Source organism: Gymnogyps californianus, chromosome 5 (genome assembly GCF_018139145.2).
Source record: "Gymnogyps californianus isolate 813 chromosome 5, ASM1813914v2, whole genome shotgun sequence".
NCBI classification, from domain to species: Eukaryota; Metazoa; Chordata; class Aves; order Accipitriformes; family Cathartidae; genus Gymnogyps; species Gymnogyps californianus.
Window position 1 is genome coordinate 27,152,260 of NC_059475.1, and position 16,047 is coordinate 27,168,306.

General features: G+C 41.8%; 1 protein-coding gene across 36 annotated transcripts in view; it reads right to left on the minus strand.

The window, feature by feature from the left end:
• MADD (MAP kinase activating death domain) overlaps window positions 1-16,047 on the minus strand; it is a 62,225-nt gene that overhangs the window by 44,884 nt on the left and 1,294 nt on the right. For 17 of the 36 annotated variants that reach the window (XM_050897674.1, XM_050897668.1, XM_050897671.1 and 14 more), the window contains exons 2-13: window positions 13,774-14,388; window positions 10,713-11,016; window positions 10,244-10,375; window positions 8,895-9,008; window positions 8,093-8,173; window positions 5,322-5,500; window positions 4,476-4,711; window positions 3,943-4,099; window positions 2,838-2,941; window positions 1,761-1,954; window positions 820-1,100; window positions 40-179 (exon numbers count right to left, since the gene is read on the minus strand). In XM_050897674.1, the coding sequence (XP_050753631.1) occupies window positions 40-179; window positions 820-1,100; window positions 1,761-1,954; window positions 2,838-2,941; window positions 3,943-4,099; window positions 4,476-4,711; window positions 5,322-5,500; window positions 8,093-8,173; window positions 8,895-9,008; window positions 10,244-10,375; window positions 10,713-11,016; window positions 13,774-14,388 (2,537 nt within the window). Of the gene's footprint in view, window positions 1-39; window positions 181-819; window positions 1,152-1,760; window positions 1,955-2,837; window positions 2,942-3,942; window positions 4,100-4,475; window positions 4,712-5,321; window positions 5,501-6,258; window positions 6,316-8,092; window positions 8,174-8,894; window positions 9,009-10,243; window positions 10,376-10,712; window positions 11,017-13,773; window positions 14,389-16,047 lie in introns of all 36 variants that reach the window. The other 19 variants (XM_050897688.1, XM_050897686.1, XM_050897684.1 and 16 more) reach the window with 4 other exon arrangements.

The window sequence follows — 16,047 nt, forward strand, 5'->3', positions numbered from 1 at the left end:
AACTCTAATATAATTTAAAAAAACACTATTAGTACATACTTGCAAAAGACATGATGCCCCCAAAACCTTCACTGCTGTTGTTGGAGACAGTAGAGTTTGGGGAGCTGGCCCTGGAATCTGAATCTGCATCAGAATCATTGGCCAGTTTTAAACTGTTTGGACGGAGTAACTTCTGAGACCTTTAAAGAAATTAAGTACAACTGTTATTAGCTTTCCCCCTTCCCACCCCAAATCAACACGTTGTATGATTGTGGGAGATCAATGCTGGTCTCATTCCTCATCAGTTTTCACCACACTACCCTTACTTTGTGGGAAAGAAAAAAAAAGAAAAAGAAAAAATGAGAGAATTGAAGCATCTTTGCATTCAGGCTTTTATTACCTTTCAGGGCATGCTGAAAACTTGTCTGCAAAAGGGCATTGGTGGATTTGGGGGTGAAAGGGTTCTGCTTTGAGAGCAATAACAAGAAAACACAACGTCATCAATCACTACAGTATCTTTCCCCCAAGAGAGAAAGCTTCACAAAAAAAAAATCGCTCAAAGGTTTCCAGAAATCAGTAGGTGAAATACTAGAATGTTTCTAGGAAAAACTGATAATTCTGTTAGCTCGTACTGCTTACATAAAAGCAAGGAACTGAGGGAACTGAGCAAGTGCCTTTACTCAAACCAGAAGGGTTTACAGAATTTCAGTATTAAATGGAAGTGATCAACAATAAATTTCAGGTGCAAAAGACATTTGAACGAATAAGCATTAAACTACACGAAGCAGATGGAAACCCCAACAATGCCATACAGAAAGGCAGGAGACAAGGAGGACTCACCTGCTTCCATTGAGATTCTGGTTAAATCTTGGGGTGTAGCTCTCTTCCTGTTCATCATCTTCATCCTCCGTAGGAAAACCATACTGTGGTTCGAAGTATGGATTGTCATACTCTCGCTTCCTCACCACCCCTTCCGAGGAGCTCATGCTGCCAGCTGCACTGTCGCTCTCACAACGATCCAAGCTTATCTTGGGAAAGCTTGGTTGCAGTGGCAAGGAAGGGAGATGGTTTGAAAATCCAGCAACCAACTTCTCTTCCATTTCTGCTGAATCTGCTGACTCCTGTGGACCAGTCAAATCATTGATCTGTTCGCTAATTTGGGATACATACAACTGAAGGGCAGGACAAAAACAATTATTTCAAACTGGGAAGTCTGCAGGGTCCTTGCTGTTTGTTACTGGGCCCCCACCCCATCCCCACTATTTGTGCCTCTAATCTAGGATTTTATATACACTGCAGTATTTGTGCATTGTTCTAGGCACTTACTTCCCTGTAAAATAGATCTTACTGGTAAGTGTTAGCTCAGGATAATGGCTCTCCATTACCCTGTTTTGTGGTTATGCAAGCAACTCCCATTCTTCCTAAATGACCACAGATTCATGAGTTTCCCCACCCCGCTCCCTGTTCCTTTAACACATCAGGTCTTTCCAGACTCTGTAAAAGCAATTCCTGCAGTCACAACCTGGACCACTGCTCTCTGTTTAATGCTGCATTTTTCAATGCATGGGAGCTTTTATGTACAGGAATGCTCTATCCCAGCATAAGAGGGTACCAGTAAACTCCACTTTGCTCAGAAAGTCCAGAAAGAGCATGCAATTTAATCCGTGCATGGTTTCATAGGCCTATTAGCTTTTGCCCTTCTCAGAAAGAAGCACGTGCATTCTCCCATTCTTTATATCCTAATACGCTGATCTTGGGGCTGAACTCATCTCAGTACACACATGATTCACTCCATGGATGACAGTGCTGGGGCTGCTACTGGCTGTAGTACTGGAACTTGAACGAGGCTGGTTGTTCTCTTGGGAGTTTTCACTGTCCATGGCCTGTTCATCCAGATCCCCTGAATATTCTTGAAAATCATCAAATTCCACTTCACTAGCATCACCAAGGGCTGCATGAGTCAGGGGGTCAACATCTGCAAACACATCATTTTCCATTAAAGAACACTGCCTTCCTCAGCCTTTTGCCCATCTGACAAAGATCCCTAGCAGATGAGGACTGCTCAGTAGAATAAACCTGCATAAAAATTTAGGTTGTAAAGGGCTTTTGGAGGTCACCTATTCCAACTCTCTGCTCAAAGCAGGGGTAACTTCAAAGTTAAAGCAGGTTGTTCAGGGCCTTGTCCCACTGAGTTCTGAAGTCTCCAAGGCTTGACATTCTACTGCGATCCTGGGAACCTGTTTAACTACACTAACCATGAAGATCTTTTCCGTATGTCCCAGCAGAGTTTCTTTTGTTGCAACTTATGATTTTTACCTCTTGTCCTTGGGACACAGGAAATGTCTTGGCACTCGTAGATCTAGCTTACTGAAAAAAGTGAGAGTTTCCCACTCTCAGAAGAGAAGCTATTGCTGCAGCCTCCATACAAGCCACAGAGAATGCATTTTCCTGTCCCCACTAGGATAGAGTGACTCATTAAAGCCAGCACTGAGAACCAGTATGCAGGGGCAGGAGAAAGCTCGTACTCTGCTGTCCATATTGCACAGTATCTACTGGCAGCAGCAGGTTGTTTCCAGATCTAGTGAGCCAGTTTTGTTCAGCAGCACCTATTTCTGTTCTTCCTCCTCCCAGTGTCCTTTGAAGGGCATTGTTTATAAGCAGAAATGTCTTTTTTTCAGCCTACCCTTGGATATTGAAGAAGGAGTATAGAAGACACTTTTACCTCAGAGCAAGACTACAATGGAACAATATTTTGCTCTGATTGAGGGACTTAGGGGAGGTATTTTTCCCACAGTGCACATGAATGGGGAAGAGGAACCTATGCGGACCTTGTGAAAGTAAAGCTCAAAGTTACTCACTTGGGGTATCGCCGTTAATGTCACATTTCATCATCTCACTGACAAAGTCACCGAGGGAGGAGTAGGAGGAACTTGAGTCGTCATAGTCGACACTGTCACTGCCACTGCCACAACAGGTGAGAAAGAGAGATGAGTGGCAGCATAACAGCAACAGCAGGGCCTGATGTTTCAAAGACATGAATCAGCACTGTTTTCATGGGCCTCTTAAAAATCTCATGATATTACAGTCTCTACAAACAAATTTCTGGCAGGAGTCAGAAGCCAGCTTTATGAAAGGTCAGAGCAAATGAAATAACTTTGAGGTACATGAAGAGACAATATAGGAAGACATTTAAAGGCTCTCAGCAAAGTTAATGAGGTCAAGCACAAGTGAGCAGGGAGTAGTGTTTTAATTCTCAGTGTGTGTGTGTGTGTAGGACGACTTCAAGGGAACTGGAAATCACAACTAAAAGCATTCCCTTTTTATACTAATGATAAATCCCACTCTGTCAGGACCACTGGTACTGTGTAGAATGTAAAAGATGTGTAAGTCCAAGCCTGAAAAATCTCACAGGCTAGCAGAGAATGAAGGATAATAAAACTACATGCAAAACTCTGGGAAATATGGCCAAAACTACTATAACAAAAAAGTTAACTCTCATTTTACTGAACACACAAGGAAGTCTCAGGCAGTGGATAGTACTAACAAGCTTCACATGACTATATGCACTGAGTAGAGATTTGAAAGAGTGGTAGGATGGGTGGGAGTACTTGTTAGTACTGCAATAGAAATAACCAGAGAAAGAACAGCATGGAAGAAAAAAGCATTAGGGTGGGAGGAAACATCAAATGTCAAGTGGCATACAGGTAGCAAAAGAAAACAGGAAAATACAAATGGAGAATCACATTAAATGAAGGCTTGAAAAGACACTAGCAAAGGGTTAAGAGGTTGCTGTGATGACAGAACAGTGAGACAATTTACTTCAGTGTCAGTATTCTGCCCAGACAGAAGAAATGAAACAGCAACGTGGCAGGCTACAGGAAAAGGCTGCAAATGAGAAGCAGGAGGAGATGCCCAGCAATCTGAAGTAACTATCATGTGACTAGGGTCATGCTCCCCACTAACCTGTCATCAGTGGGATCAGAATCTGTTTCTTTCTCTGCTGGGACATTCAGTGCTTCAGCCAGCTGTGAATTACTGTCATAGACACGATAGTGGATGGGCTGCAGCTGGTGAGCATACCACTTCGGTTTGTCACCAATCAGTGCTGGGTCAAACATGTCTGCACAAAAAACAAGGAGAGAGTTAATTGAACTCATTTATTGGTGTCAAAGGCTTCATTCACAGTGAGACTACCCCTACTAAGTCTTGCACAAAGGAAGGGACAGGCTGTACTCTAAGCAGCCTATAAGACTTCTTCTTTGTAACCAAACAAGACAAGAGGTAAAATTAATTGGAGGAGTGAGTGGCTAATAGCAGGGCTAACTTGGTAGAAACACATGAGGACAGACATAAAAATAGAAAAAATGTTCCTTGAACTGGATTTCCCTCCCCAGCAGGAATAATATGGTGTAAAACTAAGTCCTTCCCTATAATCTCTCTGCTTTTTAAGTTCCTGCATTACATCTGAGTGCAGGAAAGGCAAGACCAAAACTTACTGTTATGAATTCTTTGGAAAGCATAGTTAGTAGGGTTGAGTGACCATTCTCCAAAGTATTCTACTGCCTGTGTCCTGGAAAGCTTATCTGCAAAAGGTGTTTGCTTCGGCCTAGAGGCAAGAAAAGAATTTGCCTGGAAGGCCACCACTGGTCGTGGGAAGAGACGAAGAGTGCGAGTATGCATCTGGAAACCTTGCAAAACATTTGGGGAGTTGAAGAATCTCACCATAGCAACCCTAAAAAGAAACAGAGGACAATATATCAGATAAACACACAGAACACAACAGAAAAGAAGGCAGGGAGCCTTTAAAAGGTATGCAGTAGGCAATGTTTCAAACCCTTGAAGAATGGTAACCTAGTACGAAAAGCTAAGTCTTCTTAGAAAACAGTTGTCTTTAAAAAAGAAAAAAAAAAAACAACCAAAAACCCAAGAAATCACTTTGTTTTAATTCACCACCTCAACACCAAGATCCACTCAATGAGGGACATCGTTCTCATATCCACTAGCTGAGGTGACAACTAAGTCTCCAGCTTTTTTTGTAGTTCAAGGCTTGTGATTTAAGCTGAGGATACAGTATCAGGCTGACAAGTCCACGTAAAGTGGATGATCTATAGGAAAATGGAAGAAACAAAACACCCCCTCAAGATACACAGTTACGTTCATGCAGTTAACAGATCTGAGATAAATGTTGTAATTTCTGCTCTTTTTTTTCCCATGATGCAAAGTAGAACTTGCAATAGAACCTGGAAGATGCTGCTTCCACCATAGGACCCATAGAAGTGTCTGTGCTGCCTTCAAGTGCAAACTTTATGAAGACTCAACACTACCTTCCTGTTCAGCCTTACCTGGTAGCCACATCCACAGAGTCCACATCATTTCCATAGATCAGAGGGTTGAATTCTGTGGAGGGAGTAGACTGCAAATCATTCTGTGGTCTTCCCAGCAGCAGTGGCACCTCCTGCCCCTCATGGAACTTCTCTAGATTAAGAATGGGCTGAGTATTCAGACTCATGCTGGCCAGTGCCTAACAAAGGACAACGTTATGCACACATTCAGCAAGAAAAGTTATTCAAGGAACAACAGAGAGATCAGAGCTACCCTGCCCTCTAGGCAATTGCAACAATTGTGCATGCTCCATTAGTTTATCTTAAACCATCTCCTACGCTGAGTCAACAAGTATCTCCAGGCCCTCCTTTATGTGGATTGTCAAAATGATCTCCTCAATGCTGAAACAGTCCTGGAGCCAGCCAAGGGGTAGCACAGAAGTCCACTTTGCTAGATCATTCATGACATGAAAACAGATAGTCCAAACTGGACCACTAGTAGTATGGCACTGTGTACAACTTATTGTAGAGTTATTCCCATGTGTAATTTGAATACATCTTGGGACCTAGAGGCCTTGAAACTTGCCTTGCAACTTGGCCATTCAACCAGTGAGTTTGATATCCCAGGACAATGTGGAGACACCTTTACACAGGCGTCTGCCTGTATCCTTGCAAACCTCCACCTCCCATCTGAATGAGGTCTTCATCTCTCCATAAAGCTACCATCCTCTTCAACCCTCACAACATCTTCAAGGATATGCACTGGAGCAGCACAAGTGGTAAATCAGTCCTGGACACCCAGACCTATCCTAGATCTTCCTCATTTCTCCCATTTGTCTACTGAGTCTTCATCTTTTTATTTCAAAAATAAATAAATATATAAAACAAAACTAAAACCAAAACTCAAAAGGAAAAGGGTAAAATGGAAAATTGAGGGGAAAAGAATAAAATAAAGAACCTTGTTGTCAGGAGTGAGCAGCTGTTTCTGAGTGATTGCAGTCATGCTAACCAGACACTGGAGGCAAGATGGAAGATCATATGATAACACCAGCAGCCCATCAGAGCCAAGACGAACACATGACCACAGAGAAACAGATGGAGGGAAAAAAAAAATCTATTACTACCAAATATCACAAATGAAAGGAAATAAAAGGGACCACAAACAGGCACATCTTGGGAGAGAGGTCTAACTGCCCCACCCCCAAACAGTCACATCTGGCCACTGTGGAAAGTGGAAAGGCTGCTGTCCTTATTGATGTAGCTAAGAACTTTCTACTTCAGTTTAAAAGCAGATATCCTGAATTTTAGTCATTGACACTGAGACCCAAAGGCACACAAAAGTGTTAACCTTAGTGATGTGGGCCACAATTTAGTCTCCTCTACTTTGTAGAGCAACCAGTAGTGCTCCTTCTCCTTTGCCAATGGTCAACTCTCAATGATAATGCCCATAGGAATACATAGGGAATTGAGTTTGGCTGAACACTGAGAATTTTAAATACGTCTTCAAGGAAATTGCAATTTGTTCTTCTGATATCCAACTTCGCCCTAGCGAGAGAGTTTTGCTGAATAGTGCCTGAAATTGCAAGGGGGTGAGGCAGAAGTGGGGGGAAGGCGGATCTAACAAAACTCCAAGCAACACATCGCTTCCATCTGTGCTGACAGCAGGTACTGGGGTATCATAGAGGTTGCACACTTTGCTCTCCTGGTCTATGAGGAGAGAGAAAGACCAGACCTTATCACATTAGTAACACACTTTACCTTTAGATACTGCATGCAGCGTGCATAAGGAAAACAGAAATAAAGAGATAAAACCTGCTTGACACGATCAGCCAGGATGACCCAAGCTGATTAATGGCTTAGCAGGACCTGAGAGGAGAGACTGAGACCTCACACACAGATCTGCGAATGGAGGGGAAACAAAGATGATCATAGCTTGATGGATCAAGTCAGAGTTTAAAGCCCACATGGCAAACGTAAAGGAGGAATCTGGAACTTTCTGCACCAACTGGAAACAAGTTAGCCCCAAACAACAGTAAAAAACAGAAACCATCTGTTGCGTCCAGGAGCATTTCAAATTATCCCTCACCTGGCTAAGAAATTAACTGCAGTTATAAGCCTCAGTGACCACTCACTTTTCCAAATTAACTCTCTCCATTAAGACAGAAAAGCAGCAACTGGATACCTACCACTTAACATCTGTATCAATTCATACTGCTTTTCAAGCTCAAAATGCTGTTGTATTCTAACATGGGGGATGTTCTAACTGGCCAACTATACGAAAGAGGCATCTTAAACAGGTTGACAGAAAATTCCTAGTCCTGTGCTTCCTCTACAAATGACAAAGGTGGAAGCAGCAGACAGCAAAAGATGAAACAGGTAACAAAAATTACAATGAAGTCCTCTGGAGAAACTACAGAGAGATCTGAAAGAAGATGAAAGTCTCAGATTTAGCTTAGTCAGCAGAAGACAATGTTAGAAAGCCATACAGCTCAGGGATCTCAAAAGAAGACACCCCTATAACTTTAATTAGCCACCCTATTGATTCGCCCACCTCCACATTCAGAGTAGACCCCTCCATGACTGACCAAGGGGCACTTTCCTGAACAAGAGTGTTATAGTAGTCTGATACATTTTCACATCCATCTGATGTGCAAGGATACACGCCTGCTTTTAACACATTTTGCTTTACATTTGCTGACTTGCATTCTTGTCCAGTATAGCAGAAGAGCTGTGCAAGACTACACCTGCTAAGTTCTATTGAATCTGAGTTCTTTCCCCAAAGTGTTTATTACCTGTTTCAGATGTTTTTTCAGCTCTGAAGCTTCTGGTTCTGGCAGTGCTGGCAAAGATTCTGCATTTGTGGGAACGATCACCTGGAATTAAGCACAGCAACAGACTAAAAATTCCCCAGCTGTAGTCATTTCCAAAACAGAATCTCCTGAATCTCCACCACTCCAGAGACCAAGGAATAAAAGCCATAAAGTAAAATAATTAATAAAAAAAAACCCACAACACAACCCCCATACACAGACACCTGCATCAATAGTTTGATTTTCACTTCTTTATGGTTGTTACTGTTTACAGTATCACAAACAATGGAGGAGTTACTTTATCATTTACCACAAAAAAGAGAAGTCTGAATAAACCCACACTCATCCTTTGGAATTTCCATCAAGTAGAAGATGTTATACACATTTGCCTTGAATTAGCCTTGCTCATGCCCCAGTAGAAAGCGGGATACATAGTCCCATTTGAATCACGACAACCAATGCTGCTGGAAGACTCTTATCAGATTGGGTTTCTTAGGTAGGGCTATAAGAGACAGGATCACAATTACTCAAGAAGACAGCCTTATCATTTGTTTGAGGATTTATCTTCTAATGATACAGCCAGATGGATTAACTGAAAAAGAATGCCTTATGAGCAAAAGAAACGGGGCCCTTGAGACACAACAAGGAACGGAATCCTAAAGTTTAAGACAGGAGTGGCAAAGACAGACTGAGGCCAGGCATTCTTAAATTCTCAGTGGGTACATTGACGAAAGTGCACAGTTCCCTGGAAACAAAGCCACAAGTCCTTATGGGCACCACTTACCCTATTGGTATCCAGGTCAATAAGCCATACATCATCAGGCATTTTAAAATCCAGTTTGTAAAGGAAGAAACTTGCTGGAACACCAATGATATAAGGTGTAGGGGCTAGAAGCAACTGAGAGAAAGAGAGACTTTAATAAGGACAAAGATCTGCCTTTCATATCACCATGTTCTTCCCAAATATTTATTTATTAACTACAGTATGTTTACAGCAGAGGAGACAACACACAAGGCATTGATAAATAAGTAATTAATTCCATACAATAAAAAAATTAAAAAAAAAAAGAAGAAGAAAAGCTCCTACTCAGAGAGCTTCAATTTTCATCCAGGAGAAAATACATGTCTGCCTCCTGTGCCCCACCCACCCCGGGATGTAAGTTATATGGCTGCATGGCTCTTTGGAAAAACTTCGCTAATCTAACAGCTTGCCACATCTATCATGGACCAAGAAAAAAGATGTTCAGAGTAAGAGCCTAACTAAAGAAGTAGCAAGTCACAGATGAATACACCCTCAGCTCAAACTGAGTCTGTGCCATTGTAAATACAGCTTTACCCCTGCAAGGGCTTTACCCTTACCCTTGTAATGGTAATTTGGTTTCAAAACAACAACATCTCTAGGAAGCAGAAGAAATAGACACATTTTTTCAAATGTACATGGAAAACCTAAGGGGAAGTTCAGGTTGTTTCTGATAAGGGAATCAGCAGAGGGAAAAGGTTTAAATCAATAAGGCATGTAGCAGCTTGAGACCAGTGGCTTGGGAGGCTAATTTATTCTTTAAATCTAGAACAGTTGGTCACCTCCAAGGGGTGGTACAAGAACAAACCTGCAGCATCAGTTGCAAGATAGCACTGAAGTAGCAAGATGGCCTGAATTCTATCTTTCCAAGCAAAATAATGAGCTCCTGCAGAGAGCTGACTACTGGCAAAACCCAGGCTCCCAGCTGAAGCAACTCAACACTTCATATTTCTGAGGAGAATAAATTGCAGGCAATAGTTTCTAAACTCTGAATCAAGAGCCCTCAAGCATCCTTAAATATTACTCTGGACCCTCCACAACAAACCTTAATACTCACTTGGGGGGAGGGTGGGAGGTAAATACTTGTCATAATATTGTGGATCTATGGCCTTTCAGTCCATTGCTTGTGAACTACTGCTTTGAAGATATCCTAAATAAGTGGTGTTATCTACGATTTAAATAGTTAGTGGTGCCCCAAGAATGTTCTTTGCAAGGCAGACTTTGCTACAATCCCTGACGAAACAGCAGGGAAAGAAACAAGGACTACTCTTATATAAGTTTCAGACATCACAGAAACATCCTTTGGAAAAGACCAATAAAGGAAAAATAGGTACCTGTTCTGCAGAGGCCATGCAGGTGGGAAGCAGAGGGATCACTGGGAACATGTACTCTAATGGGTAGATCATAGCCACAAAGGCCATCACAGACATTGAGAGTGCGTTATAATCTCGGGACTGCAATACAACCTGCAACCAAAGAAACTCACAGTAGCACTGCAGCAACCATTCACTTCTAATACTCCCCCCAGGGGTATACAAAGATCACAGCCTCCAGGTCTCATTTGATGGCTGTGAGCTGGATGACCCTCCATTAATCTGTCTGAAAACAAGCTTCAGGTGCTTTTTTGAGTGAGACCAAAACTTTTCAAAACAGGAACCTCAGAAGGAGCTATTCCATTGCCCCGCAGACAAATTGATTCCAGGCAGTGCAGCAGACAGCTGTTCTACATATCCAGCCTACCCTGGTTTTGAAGAGGGCAGAGCTTCCTACATACCTATCAAAGATCAACTCTTCCCTTCTTACCTTGTGCTCCAAAAGGATGCAGGTCAGCACCTGCAGGCAGGCATCCACTCCCAACAACTCCAAAGGCAGATGTAATGGAAAATCCACCAAGGTGAAGCGGGATGGATCAGGAAGAGCAAAGGTCAAAGCTGGCTGCAACTCATGTGGCAAGACCTCCACATCCACCCGCTTCTGACCAGCAACAGGCATTGGTGAACGGAGCAGCCGGTATATCCAGGCCTCAATCTCCCGCAAGTCGTGTAGCAATGCACTAGACTTTTCTTCCACCAGCAGGGAGCCTGTGAAAATCCGCCACATTGTATCCCTGTACAGGGAGAACAACAAGGTTAATACTCCAAGAGCTTCACTTGACAGCCATTCCGCAAGACTCTTCCAGGGAAAGGGCAGATCCACCGACAATTAAAAGATACAGCTAACAAACATTTAGTCACACAGAGGAATGGAAGGTAGGGATTTAAGCTTACTGAAACAACCACTGTGGGGAAGTATAAATCTTTCTGTGGCAGGAATCAACACAAGTATGTCACTTCCACCTAAGAGTTCATTCATTCATTTAAAGAATTCAGTTAGGTCCAGATCTCTGAAGATCTCTCATCACCCTCGTGCTTGAAATTCAGCATGCACATAGGATACTCTCATATCTCGTCCAGAATTGTGGCAGACTGATTGATTGTAGCATTCTGCTTCCAGCAGTCCTGCAAACCTTTGCAAGAATAGGAATTCAACCTGAGATAATAAAAATATGCCACACCAAGATCTCCCAGATGTTCTGGCATGATAAAATACTCTTTTTCATCCTACCCTAAATTGCATTGTAATATTCTTAAGAGCTGAATAACCCATGGTAGAAGTGGATGCATTTCAGCTGAGAATATAAATTTCTGAAAGCCGTCTAGAAAGCATTTAGGCACCTTAGCAAAATAAGCAGCAATTTTTCCATGCCCGAAGCTAGCAATCTGCAAACTTGTAGCTCACAGATGGGCTGGCCAAAACACATGTACAGCATTGCTCAAGGCCTTCAGAGCTTCAAAACTTGAAACTGGGTCTGACAAGGGAAGCAAAGTGGCTTGTCCACTTCAGCCCTTAATGTTGTAGCACAGTGAAGGCTGCAAACCTGCTGCAGCCATTCTGCAAAAAACTTCAGCCTGATAAATATCTTCAGTTACTGTAACAGATCCCTTAGAATGGTATGGGTTCAAATTAGAGGTTCTACCTTACAGTTCACAACTTAAAAAAAAAAATGGAAATGGGAAAGGGAAATGGAAATGGGAAGGGGAAAGGGAAAGGGAAAGAGAAAAAAGATTACGACACTGGAGGCTTCAGAAAGGAAGAAAATTTAGAGAAATTTGGAGAGGTCAAAAGAAGGGCAATTTGAGATTATGCTGAGTAAGTGATACACCTCTCAGGAACTGTGATATTTCTCATCCTCCATTCTTCCTTCAGCTGCTTGTAATGCACAGGACATTAGGTTGTTAACAGGCACGCTCAACCTTTTGCAAGCTGTAAGGATTCGGCTTCACCTTTATTCTGCCACCACTTCAAAACTATTCTACTTTTCCAGGTCACAGCTTGCAATGTTACCACATGGTAATTCAAACCTGCTGCTTTACTTTTCCCAAAGATGTGTGCTCAGCATTCCTTCTCTTGCCCTCCTCATCTGTCACTCAGTTCTCCTCTTTAAGAATTATGTCCAACAAGAGCAAATTTTTCAAATACCACAGGCCATTCAAACAGTGGAATACTTTAGCACCCCTTTCAAAAATCAATGAGCTCACAGAGTTGAGGAAAATAATGAAATTTAGCTTTTTCCTGCCTCAGTAATTATCAGACTAAATCAAGTAACAAAATAAGCTCCCTTAATACATACTTCCATTGGGAAAAAAAAAAGAAAAAAAAAAAAGTTTTGTTCTGACAGAATCATTTTTTCCCCAACAGTCAGTGGATTCAGGTGATAAATCTGCTAATGCAGGAGTCAGTCATAAGCCCACGACATTCTCCTAGAACTATTCCAGGGCAGTAACCCAAGAAGTAGGCTCCTGCTCTGTGAATGGGACAGATTTCCCCTTTCATGTAAAATGTAAAGAGCTTATACAGATGAAAATGACAGATGTCCTGCCATTTTTTGCTTTTGACAAGTTTAATTTGGAGTGTACCAAGCTACTTAATTCACATTATGAGCTATCTCACAGCCCCATCCCTCTTATTGAGATAATCCCCTCCTTCTCCAGAGATTAATTTTATATTTTCTCTTTTCAGTTAGCATATTGGGAAGGAAAATATCATCCTGGAATGTAGGTGTCAGGCACAATAGCACGGATATACATCCATGACTGATATACATAAAGATAATTGTTCTTTCTGTACCCTACAGTGCAACAGCTTTTGTTACATACCCAACATTATAATAGCAGATATGTAAGATTACTACAGTACATTAAAAATACACCAAGTTCCTGTTAATTTGCTGTTACCAACCCCCATTCCCATATGCTTCCTAGACAACTCCTTTGTTTTCTACCTCTCCTCCCTCTCCCCTTCAAATATTGTACTTTGATCTCTTTCAGCCATTCCTGCTTCTCTAGTCTTTTCTCTCCCACGCTGAAGTTCAGATTGTTTCAAAAGCTCGTTAAGCACACTTTCATCATTTCCCTCTTGCCCCAAGTGGAAATTCTCTCTGTTATTTCTTGGCTGTTTCTAATTTGCCAGAGAATCAGTCCTGACATACACTGCCACGGAGCTTATATGCCAAAGTAACAATAACACCATCAGTGCTCAGCTTCAGAAAAGATCATGCTCAGTCAGTAGTTAGCAGGATAGTGCCTCCTTAGGTGTATCAAAAATGAAAATCATACCAGGTTACAGAATCAGAGAAGTTTTTAAGAAATCATCACAACAATTTCTTTTTCCTACTGTGATCCTGAGTTAAAACAGCAAAAAGGCCAACCATTGGTGTTTGGCTGCTTCTGCAACCACACCTGTAGCCACAATTTGCCATGCAGACAATTGCAGCCATGGACACAAGCAGTGGGAGGAAATAGTTCTTTCTTCCCCCTCAACATACCTCTGCACTCCACGAGGAATCCCCAACTTCTTGCCCAACAATCTCTCGCTACAGCAGTCCACAAGTCTCTTGAGGGTGTACAGACACTCACGAAAGGTGGAAAAGAAGGGATAATGACTAAGGATGCACAGAGAAGTCAGGGTGCTGTTCCGAGAGCGATGGCTGCCTTTGGCCAGACGCTTACTGCGCGGTGATCGATTCACATCTGGGGTAGACTCTGTACTTGGAGCCTGCAGTGAAGAACCACTCTCCAAACTCTCAGTGCCCACTTCCTCTTGGGGTGCAGGTGCATCCCCAGATTTGGGGATTTTCTGTCCCTCCCGAGCTCGATGCCCCCCTGTGCCTTCTCCTTTCTCCTTGGGTACTCGCTTCTGGAAGGAGCGGTAGAAGTTGACACAGATTCCATAGCGAATGACACCTGTATCCTTGTCTGTGAGCGTGAAGACAAAGGAAGTGTCATCACGGAAGCTCATCCGTTTTTGCCGCACACTCAGGCATCCTTCTGGCTGGCAGAAGAATACAACATCAGGCGGTAAAGGAAAGTCCACATGGTCTTCTAGAGGGTAACGTCGCAGCAGTTCAGGAGTCTGAGCAACACTATCACTACTTGGCTGCCTACAAAAAAAGCAAACAAAAAAACCATACATAATTGACTAATGCCAATAAAAATCTTTGGTATCTCCCTACTGACATGTCAGGAGCCTGTGGGCTCAGCTTCACCTTTGTTTCTTCTCTCCCCTACTATCCAGAGAAAGCGCAGCTTCTCAAGTCACTAGCCACAATGCTCAATCACTAGCACAAGGCCACAATTGCAGAAAGGTTAAATAAAAAAGTCTATACCATCATTATCAAGGCCCAAGAAGGAGCCTGTTCAAATTTGACCGAGAAAAGGACTTTCAAGAGTATGTTGTTCCCAGGAGAACATCATATTGTCATGTTTCCCTGAATCTGATTTCCAAAATTAATTTAACCACACAGGTCTCTGGACAACACTTGGGTAGGAAATACAGTGTCCCTCTCCAAATATACAGTCAGATGAAAATCCCTTGGATTTCAGCCATTTATGAATAAGAAGAAAATTTAAATGAGAAAATCCAGTATCAATTCCTAACTGGGAAAAACAAGAATTTACTAGGAAAGAACTCAGACAAATGGTGGAATGATATGGACCTCATCCTGTAAAATTTTCATTAAAAAGTTCTAGCAACCATAGATATATATATTTCTGTGTTTGATTTTCAAGTTGGATTTGAGTTACTATAAAAGCTGGGTAGTAATATGCAGACCTATTTAACACTGTGGCTCACCAACCTTTGTACTGCAAATCACTAACGGAACACAAAGACAGAAACGCAATACTGTTTATTCCTGATTTTCCACCAGAAGAACAGATTCTTTCAAGGTATTAACTACTTTCCTACCACTACTTTTCCATGAAAGTTACTGAATAACTGCCAGAGAAATAGTACGAGATCCACATAGCGAAGGAAGAAAAATATGTCCCCAGAACAACCTCTCTTTGGTTTGACCCCTTTGCTATGAAGTCTGACCTCTTACCATTTTCTAAAGTAATTAGCATTTAGTATCATGTTTACTAAATGGGATGTAGGAGACCTGACTCCACCATCACTCTCCTACGGGATCTCATACAAGACATTTTCTCACCTTGATACTTTAGATTTGCCCATTTCAAAATACAAATGACACTTCTTTTTCTCTTATCTGAGAGGTGAGAAAACCCAAACAAGTAGTAATAGAATGTTTGTAATTTACAAAAGAAAATCAGTGGTGTAAATAGCTCTGCTGACTAATTCTCCCAAACTAATACTTTATTAAAGAAAAAGTAAAAATGCTTTAGTAATAAAGCATAAATTGGTAACCAAATTTATACTGCCTGTAGAGTTAAGTACTGAAATACTGTACGAAAAGAAAAAAGAAACTCTAAAAAGCTTTTATATATTAGTGGACACAACTAATGCATCATCTGCTGAAGAAGAAATGTCAAATAATGCTGGTACTGTTTAGAGAATCTATTTGGCAGTAAATGGTTAAAAAAAATGTCATCAACAAAGTACCAGTGAATATATCATCAGTTCATGCCTTTGCAGTAATATTAGCTACAAAGACAGAGTCTGCTCAGACATTTAGAAAATTTGCACCTAATAGAAGGGAATACTTCCAAAACGCATTGCTATTTGTGCATGGTGGATAACAAGATGTAATGGTAAAGGCCACATGGAACTCCTAAAGACTTTGCAGTAGAAGCTACTTCAC